Here is a 19,641-nt window from a genome sequence, read left to right as displayed (position 1 = left end):
TTATCCTCATAATCTTCCAACCAAACTTAGTTTTGTTAATCTGATTTGTGAAAAAATGACTGCTTGTGTTTGTCTCATTGAACATGTTTTCATGTTATGGGTCATTTTATTCATTTTTCTTTATACTTACTTTTTGCCTAATCTTTTTTATTGGATTCTTTTAAAAAAAATTTTGTTTATTCATTTATTTGAAAGGCAGAGTTACAGAGAGGCAGAGGCAGAGATAGAAGTCTTCCAGTTCTATTGGTTCATTCCTCAGTTGGCCACAACAGCTGGAGCTGGGCCCATCTGAAGCCAGGAGCTTCTTCCAGGTCTCCCACATGGGTGCAGGGCCCAAGCACTTGGGCCATCTTCCACTGCTTTCCCAGGCCATAGCAGAGAGATGGATTGGAAGTGGAGCGGCTGGGACTTGAACTGGCACCCAATTGGGATGCTGGCACTGTAGGCGGCGGCTTTACCTGCTATGGTAAAGTTGGCCCCTTTCTTGGCTTCTTTGTCTTACTGCTGTAAAGTATCTAAAAGTATGTGTTAGTGTGTCCTCTAACACCAGCTGATCACCTAGGAAATCCACAGTAGGTTAAATGTTATTTTGTATCCTGTCTTGGAAATAGACTCATTGGGTTGTGATGAGAGTCGCTGTAGCTTCATGTATCCTTATTTTCCATGTTTTGGATATTTGGCCACAGTTCACAAGAGGAATGCCATAAATACCCTGTTGGTACAGAGCACAGTGCACTGCTTTCCAGAATTACATGTCTTGATCATAGAGTTAACATAATATACAGCCGTAGAAAGAAAGTAAAATCCAAAGGAACCAGAGTCTTGGTAAAGTCGAGCGCTGGAAATACAAGTGAAATTACTAAATGAGTGTGGTCATATAAGAATGGCGCCATGGCTTAACAGGCTAATCCTCTGCCTTGTGGCGCCGGCACACCGGGTTCTAGTCCTGGTTGGGGCGCCGGATTCTGTCCCGGTTGCCCCTCTTCCAGTCCAGCTCTCTGCTTTGGCCCGGGAAGGCAGTGGAGGATGGCCCAAGTGCTTGGGCCCTGCACCCACATGGGAGACCGGGAGAAGTGCTGGTCATAACGGCCATTGGAGGGTGAACCAACAGCAAAAAGGAAAATCTTCTGTCTCTCTCTCACTGTCCACTCTGCCTGTCAAAAAAAGAGAATGAATTAGCCATTACAAAACTAGAGTGGACTGCAGCTTCATTTCCTATGCAGACGTTCTAAGAAAAAATTGTGAGTAAATGTGGTTTTCATCTCAAGCACAAGTGTGCCTCAAGGTTCTTTAAATTTAGTTGACAGGCAAAGTGATGGGGGTGGGGGAGAGGGGCAGATCTTCCCCCTGCTGGTTTATTCCCCAAGTGGCCACAAGGGCCTGAAGCGAAGAGCCTGGAAATCCATCCTGGTCTCCCCTGTGAAGGGTAGGTGCCCATGTACATTAGCAGGGAGCCAATTTGGAAAGCAGCCAGGACTCAACTGACCTTCCCAATACAGGACATTGGCATCCAGTGTCACAGGCAGGGACTTAACCCCTTCTGCTACTGCCAGGAGGTTTCTTGCAGAGTAGTCAACACTCAACCCCTTGGTAACAAGATTCAGAATAAGTGTAAACGTGATTCAGAATGACTTTTGTCGCAGCCTGGTTAATGTTGAGGGTATGACGTGAATGTCTTTGACATGTAAGTGTCCAGCATCTAGCTATATCCTGAACAATGCAGTGGTGCTTGGACTCACAGGGTACTACATCAGCAGTCTTCCTGACCTCCCTGGGGTTCCTGGTGCATGCTGTGGAAAGTTGTGGCTTCTGCTTTGTAATGTGATCTGGCTGAATTAAAGTTATTTGGGCTTGTAATGTTTCTATTTATAATTTTATTTTTATTTATAAATAATATTTACGATGTGCATAGGTATTTATATAAATACATGTAAATATCTGTAGACTGTAAAATCATATAGATATATAAATGTATAGGTTGTGTTATGTAAGTTACATATTTATATGTTATTATCTTAATCATTGTATTATTTAGAAGCATTTGTCCTCTGTGTGGCTCCTTACTCCCCTGTTAGTTGCGTTTCTCCTAAAATATATTAGTCACACAGGCAGTTGAGCTACCGTTAGAGTGTTGTTCCCAGGTTGTTTGCTCTTTAAGCAGGTCCATTCTGAGGTCCATTTATATTCCAGATTGTAGAAGGGAAGCTTGCTGTTACATCTCAGGGGTTTGGAATGCGAGCAGTGTGAGTTGTTTAAACAACTGACAGCAGAAGTGACACAGTCGGACATAACTGCACCATCCCCTCTTCCAGGATTGAGAAACAGAGTCTCAGGGACAATAATAATGTTATTATGTTATAAATTATAGTACATATAGTTATATTAGGGATCTTCAGAAAGTTCATAGAAATGAGTATTATGAAAGATAAGTACACATTTCAAAATTTCTTGATGAATTTTAATGAACTTTTAAAAATATTTATTAGAGTTACAGAGAGGGAGAGACAGATCTGCCGTCGGCTGGTCCACTCCCCAAATGACTGCCTTAGCTTGGGGCTATGCCAGGCGGGAGCAAGGAGCCAGGAGCTGCTTCTGCTGATGCAGAGGCCCAAGCACTTAGGAGCCATCGTTCCCTCCTTTCCCAGGCACATTAGCAGGGAGCTTAATCAGAAGTGGAGCAGGCCGGAGTTGAACTGGTGCCCATATGGGCATCGTAAGTGGCAGCTTTACCATTTTTGTTTTTGTTTTTTTTTTTTGTTTGTTTGTTTTGTTTTCTTTTTAAAGATTTATTTATTATTTGAAAGGCAGAATTACAGAGAGGCAAAGGCAGAGAGAGAGGGAGGGGCAGGGGGTCTTCCATCTGCTGGTTCATTCCGCAAATGATTACAATGGCCAGAGCTGAGCTGATCTAAAGGCAGGAGCCAGGAGCTTCTTCTAGATCCCCCACACAGGTGCAGGGGCCCAAGGACTTGGGCCATTTTCCTCTGCTTTCCCAGGCCATAGCTGAGAGCTGGATAGGAAGTGGAGCAGCCAGGACTGAAACGCACCCGTATGGGATGCTGGCATTGCAGGTGGTGGCCCTGGCAACTTTACCTGTTATGCCACAAAACCAGAACCTTAAATGAACTTTCTAAAGTTCCCTTATGGAAAGAATATATTGTATAATGCAAAATGTATAATAGTGTTACTATATATTACTATAATTTGTTTTTATTTAGTAGTACTTCAATTTCCATTAGCTGTATTCTTAAAATCATTTTCAATACCACATACTTTAAACCTCCTTTTTAAAAAAGTTTATTTATTTAAAGGTAGAGAGGTTTCCTGTCTGCTACTGGACTCCCCAAATGCCTGAAACAGCTGGGACTGGACATGGCTAAAGTCCGGAGCCGGCAAACCGGTCTAGGTCTCCTGTGTAGGAGGCTGGGATCACTACTGAGACCATAATCTGCTGCCATCCAGGGTGTGTTAGCAGGAAGCTGGATCCACGGCAGAGTACCACCGCTCCCGCCTGTTGATTTCTCAACACTGTTGCAGTGGATTCGTTTCTGAGAGGAGGAGCGTGGTGGGGTTGGGAGGCGCAGGGTCACCACACAGACCCCAGGAGTCTGGTGAAAGCAGGCCTGAGGTGAGCAGTCTGCAGTTAGTACAACAGCTTATATAGCCAAGACCAGCCAATCCAGTCAAGGGGCGGTCTATGCCCCAACCAATCACAGCCTGTTGCCAGTCAGGCTCTTGTCTCCAGCCAGTTTCTGAAACCATCCAGTCTCGGGCCTGCTGTCAGTCAGGCTCTGTTGTCATGTGGTTTCCGAAGTCATCCAATCACGGGCTGTTGCCAGGCAGTTTCTGTTGTCAGCAGCCATCTTGGCATGGACTTTTCACCTCAGCAGCCATCTTGATATGACCTTTTCACCTCAGCGGCCATCTTGATATGACCTTTTCACCTCATTCCACCACATTCGCCCACAGCAGTTCAAGTCCTGGTCAGTCCATTTACTCACCTCTTCCTATAATGTTGGTGTGTACTACAAACAGTTCGTTTTACCTCTTCTGGAGGTAAAATGTGCATAACAAAGTCTACCATTAACTACATTTCAGTGGCGTTAGCTAAGAATTCACATTGTTGAACACCATCACCATCCATTTCCAGAACTTTCTCATTATCCCAGAGTCTCTCTACTCATTAGACAATAACTTCTCATCTATAGCCACCTAAGTCTCTGCTAATCTTTACTTTCTATGAATTTCTGTATTTTATCTATGAATTTCTGTATTATAGGGACCTCATGCAAGTGTCCTTTTGTGTCTGGCTTATTTTACTTTGTATAACGTTTTTAAGATTCTTCTAGGGGCCAGTGTGACACAGCAGGTTAAGTCAACACTTGTGATGCCAGCATTTGACTCCTTCTTGCTCCACTCTAAATCCTTCCTCCCGCTAATGTGCTTAGGAAGGTAGTGGATGATGGCCCAGGTAACTTGGGCCCCTGCCACCCATTTGGGAGACCAGGATGGAGTTCCTGGCTCCTGGCTGCATCCTGGCCCAGCCTTGGCTATTGTTGCCATTTAGGTAGTGAACCAGCAAATGGGAGATCAGTCTGCCTGTCTCTTCTGTCATTGTGCCTTTCAAATAAGTAAATCCTTTTTAAGAAAGTTAAATCTCTGGCCTGCTGTGCCAGCATCCCATGTGGGCGCCAGTTTGCATTCTGGCTGCTCCACTTCCAATCCAGCTCCCTGCTAATGCGCCTAGGAAAGCAGTGGAGGATGGCCTAAGACCTTGGGGCCCTTGCACCCACATAGGAGACCTGGAAGAAGCTCCTGGCTCCTGGCTTCGAATCAGCTCAGCTCCAGCTGTTGGAATCATTTGGGGTGTGAACCAGCGGATGGAAGAGTCTCTCTCTCTCTCTCTCTTTCTCTCTCTCTCTCTCAAGTAAATTAAATAAAAAAGTTAACATATATAGCTTGTTTCGTTTCCTGAGGACTCTTCCAGACTTGCCCAGAGCCAATGCTGGTTTATGTTCCCATGAGGAGATAGAAGTGTTCCAGTTCCTCTACATCCTCTCCAACACGGAGATTTTCTATTTGATAATACTCAGCCTTGTGAGTGTGAAGTGGTATTTCATCTGCTTTGTATTTCTCTAATGGCTAATGATGTTGGTCATCTTTTCATGTGCTTATTGGCCATTTGTTTATTTTTTTCTGAAGAAATATCCAAGTTCTTGTCTATTTTTGATTTTCGCTGAAGTTTTTTGTTAAGTTGTAGGAGTTACAAAAATATTGTGTTGTGGATATTAGTCCCTTATCAGATAAATGTTTTACAAGTGTTTTCTCCCATTTAGTGTGATGTTTTTTCACTGCTAAAATAGTTTTTTTAAAGAGGCAGAAAGTGACTGCCTCCATCCATTGGTTCATTCTCTAAATGCCTACAGTAAGTGGAACAGGGCCAGACCAAACCCGGGAATGAGGAACTCAACCTAGAAATCTCCCAAATGGGTGGCAGGAACCTAAATATTGGAGTCATCACCACTGCCTCCCAGAATCTGCATTAACAAGAAGCTGAAATTAGCAACTGGAGCCAGGAATTGAAGCCAGGTATTCCGATGTGGCTGTCAGGCATCCTAACTGGCATTTTAATCACTAGGCCAAGTGTGTGTGTGTGTGTGTGTTTTCCATTTTTTTTTTAAGATTTGTTTACTTGAAAGGCAGAGTTACACAGAGAGAGATCTTCTACCTGTTGGTTCACTCCAGCCACAACTGCTGGAGGTGGGCTGATCCAAAGCCAGGAGATTCTTCCCGATCTTCCACGTGGGTGCAGGGGCCCAATGCCTTGGGCCATCCTCTGCTTTCCTAGGCTGTAAGCAGAGAGCTGGATGAGGGAAAGAACAGCTAGGACAGGAACTGGCTGTCCATATGGGATGGGTGGAGGCTTAGCCTACTACACCACAACACTGACCCTGTGTTTTCACTGTTGATGTTGTCCTTGGATGTACAAGTTTTTAATTTTAGTTAAGCTAAATTTATTCTTTTGTTGCCTGGGCTTTTAATGTTGTATCCAAGAAATAATTGACTAGTCTGTTGAATATTCTCTCCTTTTTTCTTTTTGTAAGGCTTTTATAGTTAACAGCTCATATGTTTATGTCTTTGGTTCATTTTAAGTTAATTTTTATGGTATAAGTTAAGATTTGAACTTTATTTTGCAGGATCCACTTTTCCCTGCACTATTTGTTGGAAAAGACTGTCTTTTCCTCATTGAGTAGCCATGACACCATTATTCGAAATGAATTGAGTATATACAAGGGAATCTTCAAGAAGTTAAAATGGAAAATGCTAAATTTATTACTACTATTCTTTGTACCAAAGTAAATTTGTACATGTCTGAGTAGGATCTAGTTTGAGGCACCAAGGAAAATAAAACATCAGTTTGAGGCTGGCGCCGTGGCTTAACAGGCTAATCCTCTGCCTTGCGGCGCCGGCACACCGGGTTCTAGTCCTGGTCGAGGTGCCGGATTCTGTCCCGGTTGCTCCTCTTCCAGGCCAGCTCTCTGCTGTGGCCCGGGAAGGCAGTGGAGGATGGCCCAAGTCCTTGGGCCCTGCACCCGCATGGGAGACCAGGAGAAGCACCTGGCTCCTGGCTTAGGATCAGCGAGATGCGCCGGCTGCAGCGGCCATTGGAGGGTGAACCAGCGGCAAAAAGGAAGACCTTTCTCTCTGTCTCTCTCTCTCACTATCCACCCTGCCTGTCAAAAAAAAAAAAAAAAAAAAATCAGTTTGAGGAGAGCCCCTATCAGAGTCACATGAATTGTACAAAAATTGAAGAAGAGGCATGCAATGCATGTTAAAGTTTGTGTAGAAGAAATGTGTAATCCTTGATGCTTTATGAGAAGTTTACGTGGAAACTGTCCTGAAGAAATCAGCAGTCTAGAAATGGATAACTGATTTTAGGAAGGGGATGAGACAGTGTTGAAGATGAAGCTTGCAACAGCAGATCATGCATGTCGGTGTATGAATGGTCCTGTGCATTCCCGGATTGAAGAGGGCTAACGATTACAGCAGAAAGATAGTACCATTGGTAGCTCAGTTTGTTACAGGTTGGTTTCTCTGGCTGAACAAGTGGAAGAATCTCTCTGTTTCCTAGGTGCCAGAAGTCTTATGCCAGCCGCAGGCAGGTGTAGAGCTTTCAGTGGAAATTTGGAGGGCGTGCGGTCAAGACCCTCAAGCATTTCCTCCAAGAATTGTTGCAGGATGTGAAACAGGACTTTGACAGTGTGATCCTGAATACAGTGCACAGTCAAGGCAGTGACTACCAAGAAGTGGAAGCGGTGCAGTCCAAACCCAGGTGATGGGGTCAAGGGCAGAGTTCATGGCAGATTTTTGTTGTCGCATAAAGCATTTTGCTTTTGTTGACCGGGAAGACCAAAGAATGATACCTTGTTGGGAGAGTGCTTTGGGAAAGTTAGCCAGAGATGTAGGGAGACGAAACAAGAAACAAAACTCCCAGGAGAGCTTCACGGGAGTCCTCATTCCTTTCATCAAACAAGGGCGGTTTTGTGAGTTTTGATGGTAACATACATCCTGTGGTCCTGATTTCGCTCCTTCTAACTTGTTTTATCAGTCTCAGAATTTTGGGGCTGGCTTTGTGCTGTAGAGGGTTAAGCTGCCACGTGTGATGTTTTCTGTCTGTCTTCCTTTCTTTCCTCCCCTCCCTCCCTCCCTCCCTCCCTCTTTTGTTTATTTGAAAGCCAGGGTCATAGAGAGAGAGGGAGTGACAGAGCGATCTTCCATCTGTTGCTTCACACCCAAATGGCTGTAACGCCAGGGCTGGACCAGGCCAAAGCCAGGGGCCAGGTGCTTTCTCCGGGCCTCCCACATGGGTGCAAGGCCTCAAGCACTTGGGCCATCATCCTCTGCTTTCTCAGCTGCATTACTATGGAGGTTGATCACAAGTGGAGGAGCCGGGTCTCCAGCTAGCACCCGTATGGGATGTTGGCCTCACAGGCAGTGGCTTACCTCACTGTGCCACAAAGCTGGCCTATAAATAAGTTTTTGGAAAAAAGCCTCAAAAAATTTTATGGCACATTGTTTTTCAGTTAACAGTGTAAAATGCACTGGCGTTACATTCAGGACACTTAGTTCTGTAGCGTTGTGCTAAAGAGCTAGGTTCACCGCTTACAGAAGTGTCCGGACCATGTTGGAGCTTGTGCTGAGAAACCTTGTATTTTTATTGTTTATGCAATTTCAGCTTTCTGTGAACACCTTGAAGTCCCCGCATACGTGAGGATCTATTCCTGAGCTCTGTCGTCTGTTCCACTGATCTGTGTGTGTGTCCTTAAGGCAAAACCACACTATGTGGATCAGAGTGGCTTCCTAGTAAGTCTAAAATCGGCATATGTGTGACTCTTCCAACTCGGGCTGCAGCCTGGCTGTTGTGCACATCTGGGGAGTGAATCAACGGAAGGAAGATCTCTTTCTCTCTGCCTTTCAAAAAAAAATATATATATAAAGGTATTTAAAAACCAGAAAGTATGGGGCTGGTGCTGTGACACAGCAGGTTACACCAGCGTCTGCAATGCTGGCACTGGTTTGAATCCCCGCTGCTCCACTTCAGATACAGCTCCCTGCTAGTCCACCTAGGAAAGCAGTGGAAGATGGCCCAAGTGCTTGGGCCCCTGCACGCACGTGGGAGACCCAGAGGAAGCTGCTGGCTCCTGGCTTTGGTGTGGCCCAGCCCCAGCCTTTGCACCCAGTGAACCAGTGGATTGAAGATCTTTGTCTCTGTCTCTCCTCTTTGTAATTCAAGTAGTTCTTTTTGATTGCTGAAAAGAATGCCATTGTTCATCACAGTTTGGGCTCTCCAGTTTGGGCTATAATGAATAAATATAATGAATAAAGCCATGATAAACTTTCTTAGTTTGCTTTCATTTTTCTCATGTATGTACCAGGAGGTGGAATTGCTGGGTCAAAGGGACATCCCTTTATTAGAAGCTGGACAGTGAGCCTCCACACCAGTGAGCCAGAGTTCTCGTCCCCCCCGCTCTCCTGTACGCTCCCGCCTCTTTCTCCTGCTGAACTAATTTCTACAACATTTCTCCCAACCCTACAGTGAGCTTTCTGTCTCTGATGTTGATGTTGTGCAGTCCTCTCTCCCAATTCTGTAGGATGTTTTTATTGGTTCTTATTCTGATTTCAGGTGTTGATCCCAGAGTTTCTACACTTACAAAAGGAAATGACAATAAAGTGGGTTTCAAACGTTTGTTGTTCTTCAAGCTAGATTAAGAATTATTTCCTTTTGGGACCAGTGCTGTGGCGTAGTGGGTAAAGCTGCTGCCTGTAGTGCCGGCATCCCATCTGGGCGCTGGTTTGAGTCCTGGCTGCTCCACTTCCAATCCAGCTCTCTGCTGTGGCCTGGGAAAGCAGTAGAAGATGCCCAAGTCCTTCAGCCCCTGCACCTGTGGCTCCTGGCTCCTGGCTTCGGATCGACGCAGTTCCAGCCATAGCGGCCAATTGGAGAGTGAACCAGCAGATGGAAGACTTCTCTCTCTCTCTCTCTCTCTCTCTCTCTCTCTCTCTCTCTGCCTCTCCTTGTCTCTCTGTGTAATTCTTTCAAATAAATAAATAAATATATAAAGAATTATTTGTGTGTTTTTTTTTTTTTTTTTTGACAGGCAGAGTGGACAGTGAGAGAGAGACAGAGAGAAAGGTCTTCCTTTGCCATTGGTTCACACCGTGCTGATCCAAAGGCAGGAGCCAGGTATTTATCCTGGTCTCCCATGGGGTGCAGGGCCCAAGCACTTGGGCCATCCTCCACTGCACTCCCAGGGCCACAGCAGAGAGCTGGCCTGGAAGAGGGGCAACCAGGACAGAATCCGGCGCCCCGACCAGGACTAGAACCCGGTGTGCCGGCGCCGCAAGGCGGAGGATTAGCCTGTTGAGCCACGGCGCCGGCTGTGTATTTTCATTATTAAAAAGATCTCAGGAGACTAGAAGTTGTGGCACAGTGGGTTAAGTACCACATGTGACAGTGCCATTCCATATCGGAGAGCCGGTTTGAGTCCCAGTTGCTCTGCTTCTGATCCAGTTCCCCGCTAATGCTCCTGGGAAAGCAGTGGAAGATGGCCCAAGTGCTTTGGCCCCTGCCATCCATGTGGGAGACCTGGCTGGAGCTCTGGGCTCCTGTCTTCAGCCTGGCCCAGCCCCGTTTGTTGTGGCCAACTGGGGAGTGAACCAGCAGTTGGAAGACCTCTCTCTCTCTCCCTCTGTGGCACTCTGCCTTTCAAACAAATACAAAATAAATATTTTTAAAGATCTCAGGGACCAGGTAGCAGTGGTCTTTCTTAACTGCGGCCGTCCTGCTGAGGATGGCTACCTGGGCCCCCAGTAAAACGCAGTGGTTGAGGCCTCCAGTTAGGATACCTTGCTGGGGGACACACGTGGCCCAGTGTTTGTTCAGTGTGCGTTTGACATGGCCTGGCCCTCCCTCCGCACCTCCTTCAGCGTGTGCTGGCCCACCAGTCAGGAACTGATACGGACCCTAAAATCTTTCTCAAGAAAGTCCACTCCTTCGTGTGTTTTTGGTGGCTCAAGCTTGTGCTTTATCTTTTTCATCCACAGTCCAGGATTCTGCTACTTTAGAGGAAGGTGGGTTTTGAATCAACATGTTCCAAAAACTAGGAGAAACCATATGGAGATACCCAATCTACCTTCGAAGCTAGGCTGAGGGACTTAGCAGGGCAACTTGCCAAAATACAGGCCGTTGGTTTCCCTGAATCTGTGGGCCTGTGGTAGGCCAGGTCTCTGTACTTTCAAAGCAGCCAGGTCATCAAGTGTGCAGCCATTTCCGGCCGTGGAGATGCTGCGGATCCAGATTACGTTGTTCCGGGGTTCAAGGAGCAGCCAGCCATTCTGGTCAACGTGAGACACTCCTGTGCCTTTCCTAAGACTGAGTACTTAAGAACCCACATCCATTCTTTTCTCTCAAATGCCAGGAAACTTGGCTTCTCAGATGAACCTTGTGTTCTTTATATCAGTTTGAGACTATACCTCTCGAGGTATTTGTTTACTGGCCTTTCAGGAGGCTCACAGAGAAATGAGGTCTCACTTAGAAACTTAAGTCGAGGCCTGCCCTGGGCAGACACTGGGCGCGGCAGTTAAGGCTGCTTGGAACCCCCACATCCTATGTTTGGAGTACCTGGTTGAAGTCCCAGCTTCTCTACCTCCTGTCCAGCTTTCTGCTAGTGTGAATCCTAGGAGGCAAAAGATGATGGACCAAATACTTGGGTCCCTGCCACCCATGTGGGAGACTGGCATTGAGTTCTGCACTTCTGACTTGGCTGTGTGGGCATTTGGGAAGTGAACAGGTGGAGGATCTCTTCCTGCCTTTTAAGTAAAAATTTTAAGACTATGATCATTGACACAAAGGCTTACTATTTCTGTCTATGCCTACTGATTGACTCACAAGCTCACTTTAAATGGCTAAATACTGCTTTTTCAAAAGTGTTTATAGGGGCTGGTGCTGTGGAACACAGCTGTGGCCTGCAGTGCCAGCATCCCATATGGGCACTGATTCGAATTTTGGCTGCTGTACTTCTGATCCACCTCCCTATTAGTGTGCCTGGGAGAGCAGTGGAAGATGGCTCAAGTGCTTGGACTCCTGCAACAGAGTGGGACACCCGAAAGAAGCTCCCGGCTCCTGGCTTTGGCCTGTTTCAGCTCCCACTGTTGTGGCCATTTGGGGAGTGAATCACTGGATGGAAGATCTCTGTTCTCCCCTCCTCTCTGTAATTCTACCTTTCAAATAAGTAAATAAGTCTTTTTAAAAATGCTAATATAGGCCAGCGCTGCGGCTCACTAGGCTAATCCTCCGCCTTGCGGCGCCGGCACACCAGGTTCTAGTCCCGGTCGGGGCGCCGGTTCTGTCCCGGCTGCACCTCTTCCAGGCCAGCTCTCTGCTGTGGCCCGGGAGTGCAGTGGAGGATGGCTCAAGTGCTTGGGCCCTGCACCCCATGGGAGACCAGGATAAGTACCTGGCTCCTGCCATCGGATCAGCGCGGTGCGCCGGCCGCAGCACGCCAGCCGTGGCGGCCATTGGAGGGTGAACCAACGGCAAAAGGAAGACCTTTCTCTCTGTCTCTCTCTCTCACTGTCCACTCTGCCTGTCAAAAAATTAAAAAAAAAATGCTAATATAGTTGAGTCAGAAAATGTTTATAACCACTTCTGTGTAAATATAATATATGTAATCCTGGTTTAGGTACTGAACAATTTCATCTCTGAATTTTTCCAAAATGCTCTCGAAACCAATGTGTAGGGAGCTGGAGCTGTGGCACAGTAGGTTAATCCTCCGTCTGCGGTGCCAGCATCCCATTTGGGCACTGGTTCTAGTCCCAGCTGCTCCTCTTCCCATCCAGCTCTCTGCTGTGGCCTGGGAGAGCAGTGGAAGATGGCCCAAGTCCTTGGGCCCCTGCACCCACGTGGGAGACCTGGAAGAAGCTCCTGGCTCCTGGCTTTGGATCAGTGCAGCTCCGGCCGTTGCGGCCATTTGAGAAGCGAACCAGCTGAAGGAAGACCTTTCTCTCTGTCTCTCCTTGTCACTGTCTGTAACTCTACGTTTTAAATAAATAAGTAAAATCTTAAAAAGAACAGAAACCAATGTATAACACACAGTAATCTCGGTTTTTGAACCAGGTTGAGTTCAATGCGATAATACTCATAGCTGTGTGTGTGTGAGAGAGAGAGGGAGAGGGAGAGGGAGAGAGAGAGAGAGAGAGAGAGAGAGAGAGAGTGAGTCCTGGGAAGTTACAGGCTGTGTCCCATGAGCACCGAACCGCCCTGATTTTGCGGAGTGCCTCGACTCGCTGTCTGTCAGCACATGGAGGGTGACTGTCTATCTTCAGCCAATCCCCTTGACCAAGCTCACAGACTAGCACCAGTTTGACGCGTGCAGCCAGGTTTCCGGCTAAAATTCTACCACCTGAAGTCCACCTTAAATGTCACTTCCAACTTCCGGGAGCTTTGAACTCCCAAATCGCCGGTGCTGGGAACAGTAAGAGCGCCTTGCTCCTTCCACCCTTGTGCACTCCGCCTGTCTGTGGGCGTCCCGTTTTGCTGACAGGGTGACAGCGGCCGCTCCCCGCCCACCAGAGATCTTCCACACTTCGGTGTCGGGCGTCCCTTAGGAAGGGCCTCGCTTTCCTGGGACCGGGAATTCCCTGCGGGCGAGTCTGAGCCCGCTCTGCGCTCCGCCGCGAACCCAGGCCAGCACAGGGTCGGGCCTACGGCAGGCAGACGCTCGGCAGGTGTTTGCTAAGAGAACGGACCGGCAAGGACCCGGCGCGCGGAGCCGTCCCCCACCGAGCGCAGGCCGGGCCGGAGCCAGTGCGCCGCCCGCGGGCGGCCCGACCCGGGTTCCTGTCTCCCGGGCGGCGCCGGACCTGCTCGGGACCCAGGACGGGGCGGGGCGCCCCAGGCCCCACCCACCGGGAGGCGGGGACCGACGTGACCCCGCCCTCCTGGAGGCGGGGCCTGCGGCGCGCGGGAAACGGCGCGCGCGGCGGCGGCGGGAGGCGGCGGCGCCGGCGGCTGGCCGCGTCCCTGAGGTACTGGTTCCCGGTCGCCGGCCCCGCGGTTCTCCGGGCCGAGTCCCGCCGGGGAGAGGGCTGCTCCCGGAGGGCAGCGAGCGGGCCGCAGTGGCCGGGGTAGGTCCCGAGCGGCGCGCGTGGGGGCTGCCGGCGGCGGCCCAGGCCCGGCGCTGGCCCTGCGCGGCCTCGTCCGGCCAGGCCGGGTCCCGGCTTCCCGGTCCCTGGGGGCGGGAGGTCCCCTCTCGCCGCTGTCCGGGGCTGCTCGCCCACGCGGCTTTCCACCGCAGGAGACGCCCTCGTCCGAGGGGGCCCGGCCCCGGGGGCCCCCCAGCCCAGGCGGGCGCCTGGGTCGCCTCTGCCTGGGTGTTTGCTTTTGCTTTTTCCGGACGCGGCAGCCCGGGCTGAAGGAAGAATTTTACATGGAGCCGGAGGGGGTTAATGTCAGATGGCAGCGTTAACATCCTCTTCCGGCAGAGGATGGACAGATGTTTAATTTTTAAATTTATTTTTTATTTGAAAGGCAGAGACAGAAATAGATCTTCCATGCCTGGGCTCCCGAAAAAGCCAGCCCTCGCCAAGCCAGGCGGAAGCCAGAACTTGGTTCTGGGCTCCCACCTGGGTGGCGAGGGCCCAAGTCTGTGAGCTGTCACCTGCTGCCTTCCCAGGGTGCACCAAGCCGGGGGCGGGGTGGGTACTGGAACCGGGACACTCGGGTGTTGCAGGCCCCCCAGGCTCCTGCCCCTTGTGCGTTTCAGATGATTCTGATCCTCTGCACATAGACCTGCATAACCCCCTGCCGCTCTAATACTGTTATTTAACTCATCACCAGCAGTTTGGTTTCTCCAGCTTTCTTCTGTCTCCGTGGGAAGAACATTGCTGGGGGATCCCCTGCCCCTTCAAGACTCAGCAGGATGAAAGTCATCACGTGTGAGATTGCCTGGCACAACAAGGAGCCGGTGTACAGCCTGGACTTCCAGCACGGCTCTGCCGGGAGGATCCACAGGCTGGCCTCTGCCGGCGTGGACACTGCCGTCAGGGTAAGCCAGGCGCACCGAGGCAGGCCCTGGGAAGCAGCACTCGAAGCTGCGGCTCTCATTCTGTTTCAAACCAGCGTTAACACACTCCAGCTCTGTAGTCACGTAGCCCAGAGTGCGCAGTTCTCAGGGCCTCGGTGAACACGGAGAGCAGAAGAGAATCTCTTCCTAGTCCTGCTCTGCACGTTGTTGTGCTGGGCACCCGCTGTGACCGAATGCTGAGCTGGCTTCCCACGGGGCAGCAGTGAGAGGACAGCAGACGTGGGACTGTTGGTTTACCTATTTATTTTTTAGATTTGTTTATGTATTTGAAAGAGTTACAGAGAGAAGAAAAGGCAGAGAGAGAGATCCACATCCCCTGGTTCACTCCCCAGATGGCCGCAATACCCAGGGCTGGGTCAGGCTGAAACCAGGAGTTTCATCTAGATCTCCCATGTGGATGCAGGGGCCCAAACAGTTGGGCCGTCTTCTGTGGCTTTTCCCAGGCCATTAGGTGAGGACTGGATCAGAAGTAGAGCAGCCTGCACACAAACCAGCACCCATATGGGATGCTGGCATTGCAAGTGGCAGCTTAACCTGCTGTGCCACAACACCATCTCCTGGTTTATGTTTAGATGGGAGATCTTCCTTTGTTTTTTGTTTCAAAAGAAAAGCTAAAATTTCTTCCTGAAAATAAGTGTAGTGTTGTTTTAGTACAATGACATGGTAGGGTGCTCACTGTGTGATTTTTGAATGCGTGTTTTGGTATCGACAGATCTGGAAGGTAGAAAAGGGACCAGATGGAAAAGCCATTGTGGAATTTTTGTCCAATCTTGCTCGTCACACCAAAGCTGTCAATGTCGTGCGTTTTTCTCCAGCTGGGGACATTTTAGCATCGGGAGGAGATGGTGAGTATCGCTGTGCAGGTTGAGTATCCCTTATGTGAATGCTTGGGACCAGAAGTCTTTCAGGTTTGGGAATTTATCAGATCTGAGATATTTGCATGGATTGACTGGCTGAGCACCACTCATCTGGAGATCTGAAATCCGAAAAGCCCCGAAGCCTGGGACATCCTGAGCATCACGTTGGCGATCAGCGCTTTGTGCTTCATATATCTGCTTTTCGGATAAGAGTTGTTCAATGTGAAAATTCTTGAAGAACCAGATATCTCTGTGCCTCATGGTGAGATTGGAGCAGCACATGCTTTTTTTTTGAAAGATTTGTTTATTTGAAAGTCAGAGTTACACAGAGAGAGAAGGAGAGGCAGAGAGAGAGAGAGAGAGAGAGAGAGAGAGAGGTCTTCCATCCGCTGGTTCACTCCCCAGATGGCCACAACGGCTGCAGCTGTGCCGATCCGAAGGCAGGAGCTTCTTCAAAGTCTCCCACATGGGTGCAGGGGCCCAAGGACTTGGGCCATCTTCTACTGCTATCCCAGGCCATAGCAGAGAGCTGGATGGGAAGAGGAGCAGCCGGGGCTAGAGCTGGCATCCATATGGGATGCTGGTGCTTCAGGCCAGGTCTTTAACCTGCTGCGCCACAGTGCCAGCCCCTTTTCATCATACTTTAATGCAGTCTGGAAACCAGTATGAAATACAATAGAGCACAGAGTGGCAGAGATAGAGGAGGAAGGGGAGAGAGCTCTTCTGTCTGCTGGGTAACTCCCTAAATGTTTGCCACAGCCAGGACCGGGCCAGGCTGCAGGCAGGAGCCAGGAAGGGAGCTCATCTTAGTTTCCCACACAGGTGGCAGAGACCCAAACACCTGGGCCATCATCTGCTGCCTTCTAGGTACATTAGCAGGAAGTTGGATTAGAAACAGGTGGGACTTGATCTCTGGCACTCTGATATGGAATGCAGGTGCTTTGGACAGTAGCTTAACCAACCGTGCTATACAATGCTTGCCCCAGGTATGTCAATTTTTGTTTTTGGAAGTTTGAGGAAGAGACCTGGTTGAGTTTGGTGCCATGATCCCTAAATGTGCGTGTGTGTGCATGTGTGTGCACATGTACATGTGCTTTCATTAACCAGCTGTGCCATACGATGCCTGCTTCAGAAATGTCAGTTTTTGTTTGCACAGGTTCGAGGAAGACCAGTTGAGTTTGGTGCCACGGTCTCTAGATGTGTGGACACACATGTACATGTGCTTGCATGTATGTATGCACACGTGTGTGTGTAGAGGGACAGGACAGTGTGCCTGGGGGAGGCCACAGGCTGTCTCCAGTGAGGTTGCACATGCAGGTTCTCCTTTTACAGAGTTCTTTGACCTTGAAGGCCAGAAACTTGTCACTAATAGTCAACACGTGGAGAACGTCCAGCTGGAAGGGCCACTCTCTTCTCCGACCTCCATAACTGCGTGTGTGCTGCCAGGGCTCTGGTTCATTTAGAATGGGAATGCACATGTCCATATGTGCTGCCCATTCAGTCACCCTCCTGTTTTTTTTTTTTTTTTTTTTTTTAAATATTTATTATTTGAAAAGCAGAGTGACAGAGAGGTAGAGGGAGAAACGGAGAGGGAGATAGATCTTCCATCTGCTAGTTCACTTCCCACATGGCCATAACAGCCAGGTCTCCCAAGTTCCTGGGTCAGGTATCTTCTGCTGCCTTCCCAGGTGCTTTAGAAGGAAGCTGGCTGGAAAGCGGAACAGCTGCGACTCAGACTGGTACTGGGAGATGGGATGCTGGTGTCTCAAGCAGTAGCCTGACCAGCTGTGTCACAACGCCAGCCGCAGCTCTCCTGTTTTTTTGTTTTTGTTTTTTTTTTTTGACAGGCAGAGTGGACAGTGAGAGAGAGACAGAGAGAAAGGTCTTCCTTTTGCCATTGGTTCCCCCTCCAATGGCCGCTGCGGTAGCGTGCTGCGGCCAGCGCACCGCGCTGATCCGATGGCAGGAGCCAGGTGCTCCTCCTGGTCTCCCATGGGGTGCAGGGCCCAAGCACTTGGACCATCCTCCACTGCACTCCCTGGCCACAGCAGAGAGCTGGCCTGGAAGAGGGGCAACCGGGACAGGATCGGTGCCCCGACCGGGACTAGAACTCTGTGTGCCGGCGCCGCAAGGCAGAGGATTAGCCTAGTGAGCCGCGGCGCCGGCCGTCTCCTGTTCTTAAAAGGGAGTCGGGGCCAATGTTGTGACGTAGCAGGTAAAGGCACTTCCTACAAAGCTGACATCCAGTATGGGTCCTGGTTTGTGTTCAGGTTGCTCCACTTCTGATCCAGCTCCCTACTAATGGCCTGGGAAAGGTAATGGAAGGTGGCTCAGGTATTTGGACCCCTGCCACCCACATAGGAGACCCAGATGAAGCTTCTGACTCCTGGCTTCAGCCAGGCCCAGCTCTGACTGTTGGGGCCATCTGGGTAGTGAACGAGCGGATAGAAGATGTCTGTCTGTCTCTCATCTCTGTAACTCTTATTTTTTTTTTTTTTTTTGGACAGGCAGAGTTACACAGTGAGAGACAGAGAGAAAGGTCTTCCTTCTGCTGGTTCACTCTCTAAATGGCTGCCATGGCTGGTGCACTATGCTGATCCGAAGCCAGGAGCCAGGTGCTTCCTCCTGGTCTCCCATGCTGGTGCAGGGCCCAAGGACTTGGGCCATCCTCCGCTGCCTTCCCGGGCCACAGCGAGAGCTGGACTGGAAGAGGAGCAATTAGGACAGAATCCGGCACCCTGACCAGGACTAGAACCCAGGGTGCCAGTGCTGCAGGCAGAGGATTAGCCTAGTGAGCCGTGGCGCCAGCCTGTAACTCTAATTTTCAAGATAAATAAATAAGTTTTTTTAAAGAGAAGCCAGACATAGGTTGTATGGCAAGGGTGGAATCAGAATGTGGGGAGTTATTTTTTTCTAACAGTTGACGACATCAGGCTTAAGTATCTGGTGCATCCACACTAATAGCTAACACTTATGTGGGGCTTCCCTGGTGCCAGACACTGTACTGAACTTGCTTTAGCATGTTAACCCATTTACTCCTCACAGCAGCCCTATGAGGTAGTTATATTGTTGTACCCATTTTATGGCTAACATCTTGATGCATCAAGATGTTTAAGGACTTGCTGAAGGTTCCACAGCTGGGAACACTTCACTAACTCTTGTGTTGGTGGCTCTTGTTTTGTTTTTCTGTTTTCAGTTATTTATGGGTTATGCCCTTAGCTTGGTTAACACAGTTTACAGTGCATTTTGCTGGCCTGGAAACACTGTGTGTCAGGTAACTTCATATAGCTCTTAAATGTAATGACTTTGAGTTTAGAATTTATGAGTTCATGAGGCTGCTGCTGTGCTATAGAAATTAAGCCACCTCCTGCAATGCCAGCATCCCTTTTGGGTGCTGGTCGAGTCCTGCTGCTCCACTTCCAATCAAGCTCTCTGCCACTGTGCTTAGGAAAGCAGCAGATGATGGCTCAAGTCCTTGGGCCCCTGCCAGCCATATAGGGGACCTGGAAGAAACTGCTGGCTCCTGGCTTTCGCCTGACCCAGCCCCACGTGTTGCAGCCACTGGGGAATGAGCCAGCAGACGGAAGATATCTCTCTCTCTCTCTCTCTCTCTCTCTCTCTCTCTCTTTCTCTGTATCTCTGCCTTTCAAATAAACAATTTTTTAAAAAAGAATTTATGAGTCCTGAAGGCAAACCCGCTTTTCTAGTCCAGATTCCTAGAAGTACTTGTAAATTCTGTGGCCATGTTGTCCGCTGGACAACCTGAGGAGCACGCAGTGACCCCGGCTTGTGCCTGGTTGAATCACTCTGCAGACGCCGTCATCCTGTTGTGGAAGGTGAACGACAACAAGGAGCCTGAGCAGATCGCTTTCCAGGATGAGGACGAGGCCCAGCTGAATAAGGAGAACTGGACTGTGGTGAAAACCCTGAGGTAATGTGGGAGGACTAGGCTGATTGCCGTTGCCACGGAGTGCCTGGAAGGAAATGTGCGTTTTATCTAACCTAACCCTTTCATTTATGTGAGACCGCCATTAGACAGTAGTTTTAAAGGATTGAAGTATGAATAAAATGGATTTTCTTAGTTTCTGCTAAAAACTTTTCTGTAGTAGAAATGAACCAATTGGGGCCAGCATTGTGGT

The 19,641-nt window shown here is 49.2% G+C and overlaps 1 protein-coding gene across 3 annotated transcripts in view; it reads left to right on the top strand.

Annotated features, from left to right (window-relative positions):
* Positions 1-13,593: 13,593 nt before the first annotated feature.
* Positions 13,594-19,641, top strand: part of CHAF1B (chromatin assembly factor 1 subunit B) — a 31,195-nt gene continuing 25,147 nt past the window's right edge. Inside the window, exons 1-4 of one of the 3 annotated variants that reach the window (XM_062205238.1) lie at positions 13,594-13,686; positions 14,416-14,606; positions 15,358-15,490; positions 19,316-19,433. In XM_062205238.1, the coding sequence (XP_062061222.1) occupies positions 14,481-14,606; positions 15,358-15,490; positions 19,316-19,433 (377 nt within the window). In that variant the 5' untranslated portion in view covers positions 13,594-13,686; positions 14,416-14,480. Of the gene's footprint in view, positions 13,687-14,398; positions 14,607-15,357; positions 15,491-19,315; positions 19,434-19,641 lie in introns of all 3 variants that reach the window. The other 2 variants (XM_062205246.1, XM_062205228.1) reach the window with 2 other exon arrangements.

Source organism: Lepus europaeus, chromosome 2 (genome assembly GCF_033115175.1).
Source record: "Lepus europaeus isolate LE1 chromosome 2, mLepTim1.pri, whole genome shotgun sequence".
Lineage (NCBI taxonomy): Eukaryota > Metazoa > Chordata > Mammalia > Lagomorpha > Leporidae > Lepus > Lepus europaeus.
The sequence above is the reverse complement of the archived record's forward strand: the minus strand, read 5'-3'. Positions and strand labels throughout refer to the sequence as shown.